The sequence below is a fragment of the Ovis aries genome, chromosome X (genome assembly GCF_016772045.2).
Source record: "Ovis aries strain OAR_USU_Benz2616 breed Rambouillet chromosome X, ARS-UI_Ramb_v3.0, whole genome shotgun sequence".
NCBI lineage: Eukaryota > Metazoa > Chordata > Mammalia > Artiodactyla > Bovidae > Ovis > Ovis aries.
Genome location: NC_056080.1, coordinates 114,631,110 through 114,648,940, shown reverse-complemented (window position 1 = coordinate 114,648,940; position 17,831 = coordinate 114,631,110). Strand labels below are relative to the sequence as shown.

The 17,831-nt window shown below is 42.6% G+C and overlaps 2 protein-coding genes and 1 pseudogene across 3 annotated transcripts; 2 read left to right on the top strand and 1 right to left on the bottom strand.

Moving 5' to 3' along the window:
* The first annotated feature begins 8,008 nt into the window (after positions 1 to 8,008).
* Positions 8,009 to 9,857, top strand: LOC121818144 (oxysterol-binding protein-related protein 1-like; annotated as a pseudogene).
* Positions 9,858 to 13,147: 3,290 nt separating this feature from the next.
* On the bottom strand, positions 13,148 to 14,409 carry RNF113A (ring finger protein 113A). Its single transcript, XM_004022387.5, has one exon. It carries the CDS (start codon positions 14,234 to 14,236, stop codon positions 13,205 to 13,207), a length of 1,032 nt encoding a protein of 343 aa, XP_004022436.3. The 5' UTR covers positions 14,237 to 14,409; the 3' UTR covers positions 13,148 to 13,204.
* A 134-nt stretch (positions 14,410 to 14,543) lies between these two features.
* Positions 14,544 to 17,711, top strand: NDUFA1 (NADH:ubiquinone oxidoreductase subunit A1). Of its 2 annotated transcripts, none has more exons than NM_001318974.2 (3): positions 14,544 to 14,689; positions 16,180 to 16,269; positions 17,560 to 17,686. In NM_001318974.2, the coding sequence occupies exons 1-3, from the start codon at positions 14,588 to 14,590 to the stop codon at positions 17,578 to 17,580; spliced, it is 213 nt and encodes a 70-aa protein (NP_001305903.2). In that variant the 5' UTR covers positions 14,544 to 14,587; the 3' UTR covers positions 17,581 to 17,686. The 2 variants fall into 2 exon arrangements, with proteins under 2 accessions (NP_001305903.2, XP_060263188.1); XM_060407205.1 differs by lacking the exon at positions 14,544 to 14,689 and adding an exon at positions 14,714 to 14,884 and having other exon boundaries at positions 17,560 to 17,711.
* The last annotated feature ends 120 nt before the right edge of the window (positions 17,712 to 17,831 follow it).

The window sequence follows — 17,831 nt, the reverse complement described above, 5'->3', positions numbered from 1 at the left end:
TGGTGCCCAGGGACCAGTGTCATGGAAGACAATTTTTCCATGGACCGGGGTGGTGGTAGGGGTGGTTTCAGGATAACTCAGATGCATTACATTTATTGTGCTTCTCTGAGAATCTAATGCTGTTGCTGATTTGACAGGAGGGGGAACTCAGGTTCATGTTCCCAGGGAACAGCTGTAAATGCAGATGAAGCTATGCTTGTTCGCACGCCACTCACCTCCTGTTGTGTGGCCTCGTTCTTAACAAGCCACAGAGTGGTATCAGTCTGTGGCCTGGGGGTTGGGGACCCCTGTAATAATGTATTGTTAGTTTGTAACATTTATAGATGTAATATGTATCATGAAAAGGGACAAAAGAGAATAGAAGTATATAGGAATGTTTTATGTCTCACTGGAATTAAATTACTATAAATCTGAAGCTGATTCTGATGCACTAAGACATGAATGGTGGGTTTCCCTGGTGGTCCAGTGGTTGAGAATCTACCTGCCAATGCAGGGGACACAGGTTCGATCCCCGGGTCCAGGAAGATCTCACATGCCCCAGAGCAACTAAGCCTATGCGTCACAACTACTGAGCCCACGTGCTGCAACTACTGAAGCCCGTGTGCTCTAGAGCCCGTGCTCTGCACTAAGAGAAATCACTGCAGTGAGAAGGCCACACACCACAACAAAGAGTAGCCCCCGCTCACTACAACTAGAGAAAGTCTGAGTGCAGCAACAAAGACCCAGAATATCCAAAAATAAATAAATAAAATTAAAAAAATAAAATGCTGGAAAAGCGTATTTTCCATCTAAACCTAAAGCAAGCATCAGGAAGGTAATAATAAAGATTAGAAGGAAATTAATGAAAGAGAGACTAGAAAAACAGCAGAGAAAAATAAATGAAACCAGAAGTTGGTTCTTTGAAAAGATCAATAAAATTGGCAAACTTTTAGCTAGATTGACTCAAAAATAACAACAGAGAAGAGGATTCAAATGACTAGAATCAGAAACCAATAGGAAATTTCCTGACAGTCCAATGGTTAGAACTTAGCATTTCACTGCCCAGACTGGGTTTAACTTATATCCACAAGACATGCAGCATGGCCAAAAAAAAAAACAAAAACAAAAGAAATGAGGAGGGCATATTACTGCTGATCCTATGCAGATAAAAAGGATTACAAATGAACACCTTGAATAATTGTCAAAGAAAATAAAGATCAAAATGAATGGAAAACCATCCTATGTTCACTGAGTTTGATTAGAAGATTACTATTAATTAACATTGTTTATTTATTTATTTTTGGCCCTGCCACCTCTCAGCTTTCAGGGTCTTAGTTCCTGACCAGGGGTCGAGCCCAGGCCCGCTGCAGTGAAAGCATGTAGTCCTAACCACAGGACCACCAGGGAATTCCCCATATTAGTTAACATTATTTAGATGGAAATAATCCCTAAATTGATTTACAGATTCAGTGAAATCTCTATTAAAATACCAGCTGATTTATTCGTAGAAGTTGATGAGCTGACTCAAACATTCATAAGGAATTCTGGAGATCCAGAATATCCAAAACAATAGGGAGGTTCACACTTCTGATTTTAAAACTTTCTATAAAATGACAGTAATCAAGACCTTGTGGTACTGGCATAAGAATAGACATATCGGTAAATGGAGTAGAACTGACAGTCCAGAAACAAGCCCACTTGGCTACAGTCAACTGATTCATTTTAAAAGAGTGCCAAGAACATTCAATGGTCTTTTCAACAAATGGTGCTAGATCACTGGATAGCCACAGGCTGAAGAATGAAATCAAACCCTTATATCATGCCATACACAAAAATTAAAATGGATCCAAAACCTAAATGAAAGAGCTAAAACTATAAAACTCTTGAAAACATAAGGGTAAATCTCTATGACTTCAGATTTATCAATGTATTTTCAGATATAACACCAGAAGCATGAATAACAAGAAAAGTGGTTAAATTGTACTCCATCAAAATGAAAAGCTTTTGTGGTTCAAAGAATACCAACAAGAAAGTAAAAAGACAACTCAGATTGGGAGAAAACTTTTGTACATTATATATCTGATATGGGCCTGGTATGCAGAATATATAAAGAACTCTTACAACTGAACAACCAGAGTCAAAAAACCCAATTGAAAACTGGGTAAAGGACATGAATAGACAGTTCTCCAAAGATGACATAAATGGCTAACATGCACATGTAAAGATGCTCAGTCATTAGTCATTCAGTTCAGTTCAGTCGCTCAGTCATGTCCGACTCTTTGCAACCCCATGAATTGCAGCACGCCAGGCCTCCCTGTCCATCACCAACTTCTGGAGTTCACTCAAACTCATGTCCATCGATTCGGTGATGCCATCCAGCCATCTCATCCTCTGTCATACCCTTCTCCTCCTGCCCCCAATCCCTCCCAGCATCAGAGTCTTTTCCAGTAAGTCAACTCTTCACACAAGGTTGGCCAAAGTATTGGAGTTTCAGCTTTAGCATCATTCCTTCCAAAGAACACCCAGGACTGATCTCCTTTACGATGGACTGGTTGGATCTCCTTGCAGTTCAAGGGACTCTCAAGAGTCTTCTCCAATACCACAATTCAAAAGCATCAATTCTTCGGCGCTCAGCTTTCTTTATAGTCCAACTCTCACATCCATACGTGACTGCTGGAAAAACCATAGCCTTGACTAGATGGACCTTTGTTGGCAAAGTAATGTCTCTGCTTTTGAATATGCTATCTAGGTTGGTCATAACTTTCCTTTCAAGGAGTAAGCGTCATTTAATTTCATGGCTGCAATCACCATCTGCAGTACTTTTGGAGCCCCAAAAATAAAGTCTGACACTGTTTCCACTGTTTTCCCATCTATTTCCCATGAAGTGATGGGACCAGATGCCATGATCTTCGTTTTCTCAATGTTGAGCTTTTTAGTTCCTCTTCACTTTCTGCCATAAGGGTGGTGGCATCTGCATATCTGAGGTTATTGATATTTTTCCCAGCAATCTTGATTCCAGATTGTGCTTCTTCCAGCCCAGCGTTTCTCATGATGTACTCTGCATAGAAGTTAAATAAGCAGGGTGACAATATACAGCCTTGACGTACTCCTTTGCCTATTTGGAACCAGTCTGTTGTTCCATGTCCAATTCTAACTGTTGTTTCCTGACCTGCATACAGGTTTCTCAAGAGGCAGGTCAGGGGATCTGATATTCCCATCTCTTTCAGAATTTTCCACAGTTTATCATGATCCACACAGTCAAAGGCTTTGGCATAGTCAATAGAGCAGAAATAGATGTTTTTCTGGAATGCTCTTCCTTTTTTGATGATCCGGCGGATGTTGGCAATTTGATCTCTGGTTCCTCTGCCTTTTCTAAAACCAGCTTGAACATCTGGAAGTTCACAGATCACGTATTGCTGAAGCCTTGCAGAATTTTGAGCATTACTTTACTAGCATGTGAGATGAGTGCAATTGTGTGGTAGTTTGAGCATTCTTTGGCATTGGCTTTCTTTGGGATTGGAATGAAAACTGACCTTTTCCAGTCCTGTGGCCACTGCTGAGTTTTCCAAATTTGCTGGCATATTGAGTGCAGCACTTTCACAGCATCATCTTTCAGGATTTGAAATAGCTCAACTGAAATTTCATCACCGTCACTAGCTTTGTTCATAGTGATGCTTTCTAAGGTCCACTTGACTTCACATTCCAGGATGTCTGGCTCTAGGTGAGTGATCACACCATCGTGATTATCTTGGTCATGAAGATCTTTTTTGTACAGTTCTTCTGTGTATTCTTGCCACCTCTTCTTAATATCTTCTGCTTCTTTTAGGTCCATACCATTTCTGTCCTTTATCAAGCCCATCTTTGCATGAAATGTTCCCTTGGTATCTCTAATTTTCTCGAAGAGATCTCTAGTCTTTCCCATTCTGTTGTTTTCCTCTTTATTTGCATTGATCACTGAGGAAGGCTTTCTTATCTCTCCTTGCTATTCTTTGGAACTCTGCATTCAGATCTGCATTATATCTTTCCTTTTCTCCCTTGCTTTTTGCTTCTCTTCTTTTCACAGCTATTTGTAATGGCTCCCCAGACAGCCATTTGGTTTTTTGCATTTCTTTTTCTTGGGGATGATCTTGCTCCCTGTCTCCTGTACAATGTCATGAACCTCTGTCCATAGTTCATCATAGGCACTCTATCTATCAGATCTAGTCCCTTAAACCTATTTCTCATTTCCACTGTATAATCATTAGGAAAGTACAAATCCAAGCCATGATGAGATACTGCTTCACACCTACTAGGACTGCTATTAAGAAAAAGGGAAATAACAAGTGCTGGTGATGTGGAGAAATTGGAGCCCTCTTACACTGCTGGTAGGAATATATTGGGTTGGCCAAAACTTTGTTCAGACATAGAGGGGTGGGAGGGAAGTTCAAGAGGGAGGGGACATATGTATACCTATGGCTGATTCACGTTGACGTATGGAAGAAACCAACACAATACTGTAAAGCAATTATCCTTCAATTAAAAATAGGTAAAAAAAAAAAAAGTTTGTTCAGGTTTCCTAAATAAAATGCCTTAGCTGCTCAAAAAAGACAGTTTGCCAGTGCTTCAAAAAGTTAGAGAGCATTACCATATGACCTAGCAATTCTACTCCTAGGTGAATACTCAAAAGAATCGAAAAACAGGTACTCAATGATATATACACTCATTTTTCAGAGCAGCACTATTCACAATTGACAAAAGGTGGAAAATACAAAAATATCCATCAACAGAAAGACGGATAATAAATTATGGTGTATACATACAATGGAATATTATTCAGCTTCAAAAAGTAAGTGTTGATACATATACATACTACAATGTGAATGAACCTTGAAAACATTGTATTAAGTGAAAGCCAGACACAAGACAACATACTGTATGATTCCTTTTACACGAAGTATCTAGAATAGCTAAATCCATGGAAACAATGAAGATTGGTGGTTGCCAGAAGATGCTGAGAGGAGAGACTCAGGAGCATTTACTTAATGGGTATGAGGTTTTCTTCTGGGGTGATGAAAATGTTTTGGAATTATATAGAGCTAGTAGTTTCATAGGGCTTCCCAGGTGATGCTAGTGGTAAAAAACCTGCCTGCCAATGCAGGGGACATAGAGACGCCTGGGTCGGGAAGATCCCCTGGAGGAGGGCATGGCAACCCACTCCAATATTCTTGCCTGGAGAATCCCATGGACAGCAGAGCCTGGCGGGCTATAGTCCATGGAGTCACAAAGAGTTGGATGCGACTGAAGCGACTGAGCACACACGCACAGTAGTTTCACAACATTGTGAATGCCACCAAACTGTTCACTTTAAACTGGTTAATTTCATGTTATGCGAATTTCACTTCAGTTAAAAAACAGTTTTAAAAAGGTTAAGCAGTTAACCACATAACAGCATTTCCACTCCTATATATCTCCCCAAGAGAAATGAAGATACACCTAAACACAGAAGTATGTGTCCATGAATGTGTCATTACTCATAATAGCCAAAATATGGAAGCAATCTAAAGTCCATCAATTGACAGATGGATAAACAAAAGGTAGTATCTCCGTAAAATGGAGTATTACTCAGCCACATTACGGAATGTATTGATATACTCGACAACATGGATGAACCCTAAGAACACGCTAAAAGAAAGCAGGCAGACACAAAAGGCCACACATTGTATTGGGCTGGCCCAAATGTTCAGTCCAGGCTTTCCGTAAAAAAACCCAAATGAACTTTCGGGCCAACCCAGTATGATTCCATTGATACGAAATGTCCAGGAAAGGCAAATATATAGAGACAGAAAGACTGCTGGATGACGGGGGAGATGGAGAATGACTGCTAATGGGTATGCTTTTCTATTCTTAGAAAAATTTTTAAATTTTAATTTTATTGGAACATAGTTGATTTACACTATTGTGTTAGTTTCAGATATAGGGTAGGCTTTTCTTTTTGAAGTATTGAGAAAATGTTCTGAAATTATAGTGGGGATGATTGCACAACCTTGTGAATATACTTGTGAATAAAAGCAACTCAAGGGCATATTTTAAAACGGTGAATTATATGATATGCAAGTTGTATCTCAGTAAAGCTGTTATAAGAAAATGAGAGATACTAAGTATATATTATTCTTGTTGGCGAGAGGGAAGGAGAGAGAAATAGCTAAAGAGGAAGATCAATGTAAAAAGAGCAAGGGAGTCATTACCTTAAAAATCAGCAGAGTGTTTACCTGTGTGTGCCATCTGGAGAATCCGGATACTTGAGGGGCTTCTTGAGCATTGTTACTTTTGTATTTCTTGACCTGGGTGGTGGTTATGCCAAGGCTTCCTATGTAGCTACTTGTTATACTGCAAAGTTGTGTTTTATGTACTTTTCTGTATGTGCCTCTCTCCATCTCACTAAGTGGTACCACTTTCCACCCAGTTACTCAAGTCAAAAATGTTGGAGTCACCTTGACTCTTCTCTTTATCTTACACCTCATATCTAACCTGCCAAGACATCTTGTCGGTTTTACCTTCAGACTACATCTAGAGTCTGACCCCTTCTCATCACCACCTGGTTTGAGGCACTTGCTGTCTCCCACGTGGACAATAGCAGTAGCCTTCTGATCTCTCCGCTTCATCCCTTGACCTGCCTACCCTCGAGTATTTTCTACATAGCAACCAGTTTCTGTTTTCTCCTTTGACTTGAAGGTATTTCTTAATGAAATATTAATCACACACAATGAAATGCACATACATGTACATTCCAATGAGTTTGACAAATGTAGACACTAGTGTAACATACACCCCAGTTAAGACATAAAACATTCCCACTACCCCCCCCCCATAAGTTCCAGAAGGATCCTTTCTAAAGCCAGTGTCAGATCATGTGAGTCCTCTGCTTAAAACCTCCCAGTGACCCTCCTTGTCACTGAAAATAAAACCTCAAGTTCTTGCACTGGCTCGTAAAGCTGTACACAGTCTGCCCTCACCCCCCATTACTTCTCTTATCTCATCTTAGAGTTCTTTCCTCTTCCTTGAGTTCATTCTGTGTGGGCTCCCTAAAACAGACCATTAAATTTCTTCCTCTCTGTTCTCAGGACAAATTGGGCAGTTTCCTGCCTCAAGGCTTTTGTACTGAGTGTCCTCAGTCTGGAATGCTGTTCTCCCAGATTATCTGCTTCATTTAGGTCTCTGCTCAAATGTCACCTTATCAGAAAGAGATCCTCCCTGACCACCCTATATACAACAACATGCCCCTCCCCGCTGCCCACTGCTCTCTCATCCCCTTATCTTGCTCCAGTGTTCTTTATAGCACTTAGCTCCATTTATTATATATTATGCATGTGCGATTCTGCTACACTCTCTCATGTAAGTTCTAGAGTGTGGGGATTCGAGTGCCTTTGCTTTGGCTGTATCTCCAGTGCATAGCACCTGACTTGGTGGCTCAGACGGTAGAGTCTGCCCGCAATGCGAGAGACCTGGGTTGGATCCCTGGGTTGGGAAGATCCTCTGGAGAGGGAAATGGCAACCCACTCCAGTACTCTTGCTTGAAAAATTCTGTGGATGGAGTGAGCCTGGTAGGCTACAGTCCAGGAGTCGCAAAGAATCGGACACAACTGAGCGACTTTCCTTTCCAGTGCATAACTTAATGCCTGGCATATAGTGGGTGCTCAAAAACTATTTATTAGGCTAGCGGGAACCCCAGAGGGCGGCGCTGCAGCCGAGGGGCGAGCACGGACCGCGGGCAGCCCGGGCGTTGGTCCTGGGCCGCGTCTCGACCTCTCCGGAGCCGGGGGCAGGCCGCGTGAAGGTGACTTAGGGAGACCTTGCGGTGTTGCCGTGGATCGCGCCTCCTGGCTGGGCTGGAAAAAAGGCGGAAGGACAGGCCGAGCGCGTTCGTGCGAGAGCCTAGAGTGGCCCCGGGCGGCGCGAGGAGCACCAGGCGGAGCCAGGGAGAGCTCCGGCCCTGCCCCAGGGGAGGATTTTGAAATTGGAACAGGAACAAGAAAAAAACCAAAATTTTATCAGAAGCGCTGGCGACTCTAGCCACTGAACATCACGAATTAGAGCAGTCTCTGGTCAAAGGCTCCCCGCCTCTGAGCATCTTTAGTGAGGGCGAGTCCTGTCCCTGAGCAGACTGGAAGCAGTGACTGACCACGCACTCCTTGGAAGAGGAAGCAGAGCACCCGAGCAGTAGACAGCACAGAATGTCGGAAGGCAAGGACTCTGGTGGTGGAGACGTGTTCTCCAAAGGCATCAAAAAACACAGAACAAGCCTGCCCTCCCCTATGTTTTCCAGAAATGACTTCAGTATCTGGAGCAGCCTCAGGAAATGTATCGGAATGGAACTCTCCACAATCACCATGCCAGTTATATTTAATGAGCCTTTGAGCTTCCTCCAGCGACTCACTGAATTTATGGAGCATGCATACCTCACCCACAAGGCCAGTTCGTTTGCAGATCCTGTGGAAAGGATGCAGTGGGTAGCTGCCTTTGCTGTCTCTGCTGTTGCTTCTCAGTGTAAACGCACTGGAAAGCCTTTCAACCCACTTCTGGGAGAGAATTATGAATTAGTTCGAGATGACCTTGGTTTCAGACTCATCTCTGAGCAAGTCAGCCATCACCCACCCATTAGTGCATTTCATGCTGAAGGAGTAAACAATGATTTCATCTTTCATGGCTCAATCTATCCCAAACTGAAGTTCTGGGGGAAAAGCATAGAAGCAGAACCCAAAGGAACCACGACAAGCTTCTTGAACACAATGAAGCATATACGTGGATGAATCCTACCTGCTGTGTGCACAACATCATTGTGGGAAAGCTCTGGATGGAGCAGTATGGGAATGTGGAGATCACAAACCACAAGACTGGGGACAAATGTGTGTTGAATTTTAAGCCATGAGGCCTTTTTGGTAAAGAATTACACATAGTTGAAGGCTACATTCAAGATAAAAGCAGAAAGAAGCTCTGTGCTCTCTCTACGGGAAGTAGACAGAATGTTTATACAGTGTTGACCTGGCCACATTTGATGCTTACCAAAAAAATGATAAGAAAAACACTGAAGAGAAGAACAGCAAACAGGTGAGTGCTTCTGAGGAGTCGGATGAAATGCCAGTGCCAGAATTCCAGAGCGTGTTTGTCATCCCTGGGAGCGTTCTCCTGTGGCAAATAGTCCCGCGGCCTCCGAATTTGGCCCAGATGAATAATTTTACTAGCTTTTCAGTGGTTTTGAATGAAGTAGACAAGGAGATGGAGAGCATGCTTCCTAAGACAGACTGCAGGCTGCGACCTGACACCAGAGCCATGGAGAACAGGGAAATGGATCAAGCCAGTGAAGAAAAAAGTGACCTGAGAAACAAAGAGTGGCACGCAAGAACAGGTCCAAGTCAGAGGACTGGAAGACGAGGTGGTTCCATCAAGGCCCTAATCCCTACAGCGGAGCTCAGGACTGGCTTTATTCTGGCAGCTACTGGGACAGAAACTACTTCAATTTGCCTGACGTTTACTAAAATGTAGACAAGTTGGGGTGTTTTGGCTCATCCACAGATAAGTCTTAAATCTATGTTTCAAAATTTTCTTCCTTAGTTTCTCCTTATCTTTTTTCAAAGGGAAAAACCATCTTATGATAACTTGCACTTCACCCAACAATAGTGGGGCATAGGGTGATACTGGTGATGAAAGTCTTAGGAAAAATGGGTAATTCTGCTTTCCAGTCATGCTTCTTTGGAATACTATTTTATACAGAGGTATGGGAAACTGCTGGCAAATATGCTTTTGATGTTTGCTGTTGCCATATTTACTGAAAGTTTATACTGAAATGTAACTTTAGCTTTATGGAATTATATAGTAACCCAAATAAAGTTTTTTGAATATTTTTATGCTGTCATGCTTGAATGTTTTAGATTTAACTTTGTAATGGTTAGAATTCTCCTATATGAGGTTTATATGCTCAAATATAGAGAAGGTTTTATGTCATTTTTGTAAAGACTACATTGAAAAGATGGCTTTTCTTCACACTATTCCTATCAATTTTAATCCTTCCTATTCCTAAAAAGAAAAAAAAAAAGCCTGAATGTTTGGAAGAGACAGTCCTGATTTGAAAATTCTAAACTGGAAAAAGTATTTCATTTGCTTATTTTAGTACTCTCAACTTACTTGTACAGTTTTCTATAATTAATGTCATTAGAATTAAAAAGTGAATAAAACCTAGCAATTCACAAAAATACCATAGAAATAGAGGTTTTAGGCACCATCATTACATAATGACAAACCTTTTTAAATGCTTCAACTTCCATTGACAAATGCCACCAGAGAAACTCAGTTGTATTCATGTATTATAAATATCAAACTATATAAAAGGAGGTCTTGTGCATTTGAGGTTTGCAAGGCACCTGTGTACTTAAGATATGTATGGAGACCTACTGTACAGTAGCTTTGCTCCTTTAATTGGGGTACATTAATCTTTTGGTATTTATCTACCCAATCCCAGACTGAGATTTTGCTCCTATGGGCCTTAAGTAACCTCCAGCAAGTTATTTCAATGGCTGTCTTGAAGTTAAGAAGTTATAATGAAATAATCTACCTGATGCTAATAACGGCTTTAGAATGGTAAAAAAAAAAAAAAAAAATTAAATGAATGTCTGCAGTCCCCAGTCTAGTCCAGTCTGCCATGATATCACATGGACTGGTGCACCAGCCTCCAGACTGATCTGTCTTGTGTCCAGATTCTACAGTCCATTCCCCACACTGAAGAATTATCTTTTTAAAATTCAAATCTGATCAGCTCACTTTCTTTCTTAAAACTTTTTGATGGCATCCCTTTGCCTTTCTGATAAAGTCCAGAGTCCTTAACATGACAGCAAGGTGGCTGTTCTTTGGCCCTGACTACCTGGCCACCTGTCTTTTTCCTCCAGCATCCTGGACTGCTTGGAGTTCTTAGCTGAAGCCAGTCTCTCACTTCAGGTCCTTGGTATCTACTGACCCTCTGACTTGGATACTCTTCCTAATCCCCATTTACAGGTCTCCAGTTGAGGGTCGTCTCCTAGGGGAGCCTCCTATGAACTCTCAGACTAGGGTAGTGCCTTTAGGGTCCAGCTGCAACTCATCTCGGCTGGCATGCTCTTTATCCCCCCATATTTATTTTATTTATTTTTGGCTATGCCGCAAGGCTTGCAGGATCTCAGTTCCCTAACCATGAATTGAACCCGGGCCATGGCAGTGGAAGCCCAGAGTCCTAACCACTAGGCCACCAGGGAACCACCCCCATATTTAATTTTTTTCTAATTTGTAAGAAGAACTATTTAGTTTTCACCTATGAAATGAAGTTGCACAATTTAGAGTAATAAAAATAGTTCTTTTAAAAATTTTAATCAGAAACTTTGTAAACATGAAAAATACCTTGAGCATACCACGATTTTTGCTACTCATTATCCTGTTTCTTTCCATAACACTTGTTAGAACAGTTTACTTTGCCTTCCACCTCAGTGTGTGTGTTAAGTTGCTTCACCTGTGTCCGACTCTCTGTGACCCTATGGACTGTAGCCCTCGGGCTCCTCTGTCCAAGGTAATCGCCAGGCAAGAATACAGGAGTGGGTTGCCATGCCCTCCTCCAGAGGATCTTCCTGACTCAGGGATCGAACCTACGTCATTTTACATCTTCTGCATTGGCAGGCAGTTTATCTACCACTAGCGCCACCTAAGTTTCTCTTTCTCCAACTGCCTCTACAACTATTTCTTTCCTTTCTGGTTTTTTTTTTTTTTTTTTTTTTGGTCTCATCCCTTAAATGCTGTTTTCTGTGTCATACTTTCTTAAGCCCTTTTCCCGCTAGGCTTCTCATGTATCCCCACTGTACTTAATACATTCTGTTAAAGAATATATGACATTGTATGAAATGACTTTGATTCTGAATTCTCTCAAGGGCTGGAATTGGCTTAATCCTGAGAGGTCAGCCCAGTGCACTTTTGTTTTTGTACTCATCAAACCTGCACTGTTTGATGTCCAGCTCCATGAGGTCAGGGGCTATGTCTATCTTCTTTGCTAATATCCCGTATGCTAGGCACAGTGCCTGACAAGGGTGGCTCCTCAAAGAATATCTTTAAATAGATTAATGTATATGAATATAAAAATTCAAACCCACAATTTATTCTTACATCTTTTCCCTGGGATCAGCCCAAATTCTACTCAGATCAATAAAAATTTACTAGTCATTTGTCCTAACTGGCCTCCCTGCCTTCCATCTTGCTGCAGTCTGATAGCCTGTAACCATAGTTATATTTAAAAAAAAAAAGTTTGATTGTGTTCCCCTCCCGAAATCTCTTTACCTACAGAATATAGTCAAAGCTCCTCGGCTTGGGTTCAAGGCTTTGGCCCCGATCTCCTTTTTCAGACCTCTCTGAGTTTATTTATTAAGTGCTTATTATATGCCAAGCACTGGCCTGGTCACTGAGGAATTCATAGGCTAGTTGGGAAAACAGGTACATAGATTAATAGGGCATGATCAGCTCTATGAAAACAGTTTCAGACAAATGTTAGGTTTTTGCCTTCTGCAGGTTCACAAGTTCAGTCCAGAACTGCATAGGGTCACTACCAGCTACATTTCAAATGTTCAACAGCCACATGAAGCTAGTGGCTATCATATTGGACCCCGGAGCACAGACCATTTCAATCATCCAGGGAAGAAGTTACCTATGCTTCAAGGAGAGCAAGGAGCAGTCCCCATACACAGGTTGCAGGGCTAGCTACCAGTCCCCCATCCTAATTCTCCCACTCTTACTGCTCCCTCAACCCCTAACACACACACACACACACACCTTGGCTGGGGTGTATTTTGAAGTACTACAGGCTCCCAAAAGATCATGCATGAAAATACTTTTGTAAATTACTAAGTGATGCATAATTGTGATATAATAAATAGGTTCAGTTCTTGTTTTTATCACAGCTTTGGTCACTTCAAACAAATTCTAGCTCTTTTGTTGAACTTCTCCCATCCCCCAAATTTATGTAAAAGGGTTATGAAAAGTAACTGTTACACACAGGCAGCATTTATACCAGGTAAAACTCCAGATTTTACCTACCTTGATGCTTTTGCAAGCCATCCATCCAGGACCCCACTTCACCACCCACCCTTTCTTCTCACTCACTTTCCCCAGAAAGGAAGCACGAGAGTTAAAATTTCCAAAACAACAAAACGTTTATTTTGAGATTTGAGAATAATGGGAAAATTTAAGTAATGGGAACTGGATCCTCATCGGGGTCTTCTGGGAAATCTGAAGCACCACCCCCTTCTGCAGCTCGGTGTTTCTCCAGTTTAGCAATCAATTCTTTCGCTGGATTGAAGACGCCATTGGTCTGCTGGTCACAGACATAGCAGCGCGGGGTGGTGCGGAAATGCTGCAGCGCGCAGCTCTCGCAGAAATAATGCCTGCACTTGGTGACAACTGGGTTTTGGAAGGTCTGGCGACAGATGAAACACTTGAATGGTATTTCCTCCTCATCGCTTCCCACTTCATAGTTTTCATCCTCATAGACACCATAGCGACCCTCATCAAGCTCGCGTTCGATCTGCCACCCGTGCTTGTAATCTGAACGGTCATGGAGGAATTTGCAGCTGTCTCCGAAGCCACAAAAGCCAGTCTCCTTGTAGTCCTTACAAATGTCGGGCTGGTAATCCCAGCGCACGGTGGCACGCAGATGCTCGGGAGCTCGGATGGGGCCCTTCCTCACCATTCCGGAGGAAGCATTGCCCATAGACGTATCCTTGGGTTTCATGTATTTTTGATAATTATTGATTCCCCGATAGATCTTGTCATCTTCCTTGCCCCTCAGCTCTTCCTGGATCTTCTGGCTGCGCTCAAAGATGGCTTGTGCGTCACGCTCCTTCTCTGTGTCTAGCTCGTAGACAGCAGTCGCCCCCATATCTTCTGGCCCCACGGGTTTCGCCGAGCGAGTGGACTTATAGACCACGCCGAGACTCTCGGATTTGTTCTCCTCCTCCTCCTCGCTACTCAGGTCGCCGTATGCCACCTTCTGTTTACCACTGCCACGGGTCTTCTGTATCATCGGATTGTGGACCGCTCGCTTCTTTTCCGGGCGAACCACAGTGTTCCCTTCGTCACTGCTGCTGCTGCTGTCTCCGGACTCCTGGTTGCAGATTGGGCGCTTTCTGCGGCCTGCAGCCACTTTTCGCCCAGGCTTTTTGAAAAGAAAGGTGCACACCTGGTCTGTCGTCTTTCCTGGGGAAAGTTGCTCTGCCATTTTTAGAGTCTTGAGATCCGAAACGGCGATGGTCTACTGGCTGGCGCGGGGCTGCCTGGCGTTACTGCACGTCGGGCGCACGACTGCGAGTTGATGCAAAATCTGCTGCAGAAAGAGGACTGCGGGAGCAGGGAGTGTGCGAGAGCGCAGAGGACTGCGGGAGCAGGGAGTGTACGAGAGCGCGGGCGCGCGCCCCTCTTGAGCCCTGCCGCGCCCCGTCGCTTCCTCTGGAGGCTTACGTGACTTCTGCCCCGCTCGCGCGCAGCCGCGGAGTTTACCCGGAAGAGATCGAAGCCGGGTCACCTTTAAGGGACCTGGAAGGGAGTGTTTGGCCTCGGGAACGGCGTCGCGATGTGGTTCGAGGTTCTCCCCGGGATCGCCGTCATGGGCGTGTGCTTGTTCATCCCGGGAATGGCCACCGCGCGCATCCACAGGTTCAGTAACGGGGGCAAGGTAAGGCGGCTTCGCCGGCCCGGCGGCTAATTCCAACGCTGCCGTTACGTAATGGATGGTGGCGTCGGGAGGCCCTTAGGACCCGGAGGCTGTCTGCGAGTTGGTAATACTGAGATCCGTCCTCGCCAGTCTTTTTTATTGCCTAAAAGCGGAGACTTGCGGAACGAAACCCGTCCGGAACCGTATTCCACTTTAGTAAGGATTTAGTAAGGTTGCTGGGTGAAGCCAGGGCGGGAGGGTGGAGTAGAGACTGGGGGCTGGAAAGGTAGGAGATTAAAAGAGGTTAAGTCCAAACTCCTAGGCAGAGGAGAAAGAACATAGAAAGTATTAGTCGCTCAGTCGTGCCCGACTCTGCAATCCCATGGACTGTAGCCCGCCAGGCTCCACTGTCCATAGAATTCTCCAGGCAAGAATACTGGAGTGGGTTATTATATCCTTCTTCAGGGGATCTTCCCGACCTAGGGATCGAACCGGGGTTTCCTGCATTGCAGGCAGATTCTTTACCGTCTGAACCACCAGGAAAGCCCTACCTAGGCAGAGGAGAGAGGCGTCAATTAGTCTTGCCTCCACTCCAAGTCTCCTTTCTGGCTGGATTTTGATTTTAATTTCTCGCATCCATATCTCGGTAGCTTCTCGTTTTTCACTTTTTCCTAGCCTTGATTTAATTAGTTTGTCTTGTTTTGTTTTTTTGGCCTTGACGCACTGTTTGCGAAATCTCAGTTCTCGACCAGGGATTGAACCCCGGCAACTGGCTGTGAAAGCTCCAAGTCCTAATCACTGGACGGCCAGGGAATTCCCCTTAATTAGGTTTTTACCTTGACATTTTTTTTTAATCCCCCATTTTCTCTTGCAAGCCTTTAGGAATTTAGCTCAAGCTCCTGTTTTTCACTTTAGGATTGTGATTTTCCTCTCTAACTAGTTTTTTAGTCAAGTCAAGTCAAGTGGAGTTGCTCGGTGGTGTCCGACTCTTTGCGACCCCATGGACTGTAGCCTGGCAGGCTCCTTTGTCCATGGGATTTCCAGGGAAGAATACTGGAGTGGGTTGCCATTTCCTTCTCCAGGGGATCTTCCCAATCTAGGGATCAAACCCAGGTCTCCTGTAGGCAGATGCTTTTACCATGTGAGCCACCAGGGAAGTCATAAAGTATCAATGTATTTGGTTTCTGGTTTTGTGATTGTCTTTCACTTGTGACCTACCGCTGTTCTTTCATCTCAGTGTCCCCAAAAGGAACAAGTAGTCATGACTTAAAAAAAAAAAAAAAAGGAAAGAAAGAAAATGATGCTGGTTAAAACAGAAAATGTAAGAAGTCGTGGTTACCATCTTAATTCTAAAGTTTAGTGGTCTGATTTTATTTAAGAGTCTATCTTAATTTGGTTTTTATATGAGTGATGATTCCATTTTTCTGGAATGTCACTTATTAAAGTTCTAATATCTCTCTGTTGGCTCACTCACCTTTATAAACTGCAATAATGATTTCCTTTCATTGTAGGAAAAAAGGGTTGCCCATTATTCATATCAGTGGTATTTGATGGAAAGAGATAGGCGCGTCTCTGGAGTAAACCGTTACTATGTGTCAAAGGTAAGATGGCTCTGATGCTAGCTCACCTGTCAGGGTTGAGGTGCATTCTGGTTAACATTTTCCAAAGGGCTCACAGCAGACTGGGAAAATGCAAATTAAAGTAGCACAGTGCCTTTTTCATACTTAATGATCATCTTATTCTCTGCATTGTCTGCCTGTATCCTTTCTTGTTCTGTTGTCTTTTTTCTTTTTGATTTATAAAGGTTCTTATTATACATTACAGATGTTAATCTTTTGTCTCTTTTATATGTGGCAAATATTTTTCTGTCTACTGTCCTTTTTACTTTATCCTGGCTTTCATCAGATAGATTTTTAATCTGGATGTTCTGTTTGTCATAGTTTACATTGATACAAAGGACTTTCGTATCCAAGATTCTAAAAAATATTTCTACAATTTCTCCAAATACAATTAACAGTCCTTTCCCCTTTTTCACAGTTAGTACTCTGACCTGTCTACAGGTCATTTGGGGGTATAATGTGTAAGCAAGGGTTTAACTTTAGTTTTTTCCAAGAAACAGCCAGTTATAAGAATTATCGTATAGAACAGTCCATTTTTTTGTTTGTTTCAGATACCACTCTAGTAAACTAAATTTCCATACACACATGGGCCTGTTTCACTAATGTACTCTTTTGTACTCCATTGGTTTGTCAGTTCATGCACCAGTACATTAAAGAATTACTATAATTTATATTTGATTGAATCACGAAATGACTTTTTGTGGGTCGAAAATGGTCAAACAGTAGCATTTCCATATGGTTTGGCCTAATAGTATGTTCTTTATGTTGTAGAAGTTTGTCCTCATTCTTTAAAAAGATTATTCCTACAATAGAAACAGAATCCCTGGACTGTGTTATTTTAACAACCTGGAAGAAATGTCATCACTGATGACACTTTTACTCTATAGTTTCTGAACCGTTTGTTTGTGAACTGAGTGTGATAGAATGGTCTTCTGAACCGGGGGGTGTGTGGGGGGTGTGTGTGGGGGGAGGGCGGTCCCTGAACTTGAATTCTGACTCTATTACTTCCTGACTGACTTAAGCAAGGGTCTTTTAACGTGGCTGAGGCTTCGTTGTTTTGTTTTGTTTTTTAACTTTTTTCATTTGTAAAAAAGTAGAATAAGGCTAATCATCTCTTCCTGATGTTGGCTGTTGTTTTATAAAACAGTTTTAAGTGATATGTTTGCTGCTGTCGGAAAGTGAAAACTAGGACTCATTACAGGTTCTAGGAGTCATTGTACATCTTTGAGAAGAACAGAATTCTCTCATTTTCCTTTTTAAACTGTTTTCCAGGGTTTGGAGAACATTGATTAAGGAAACGTTTTCCTGGTTGATGAAGAACAACTCAGTCATGCTCTTCTATCCCTGCTAGGAGATTATGCAGCATATTGTGTAGCATGCATTGTATTTTGTAGTGTGTGATAAAAATAAAAAATAAAATCAGAGGTTTTCTTTACTTTTTAAAATAATACTACACAAGATCAAGACGTCTACCCGATGTATCGTGATCACTTAAAAAAAACTAGAAGGCAACTGAGGCTTGTAAAATTACAGCTGTACACCAA

Coding starts and splice junctions, on each gene's coding strand:
- RNF113A (XM_004022387.5), bottom strand. CDS start 14,236: ATGGCAGAGCAACTTTCCCCAGGAAAGACGACAGACCAGGTGTGCACC.
- NDUFA1 (XM_060407205.1), top strand. CDS start 14,741: ATGGATGGTGGCGTCGGGAGGCCCTTAGGACCCGGAGGCTGTCTGCGA. Junction 14,885..16,179: donor CGGAACCGTATTCCACTTTA/GTAAGGATTTAG, acceptor CTTTCATTGTAG/GAAAAAAGGGTTGCCCATTA. Junction 16,270..17,559: donor ACCGTTACTATGTGTCAAAG/GTAAGATGGCTC, acceptor ACTGTTTTCCAG/GGTTTGGAGAACATTGATTA.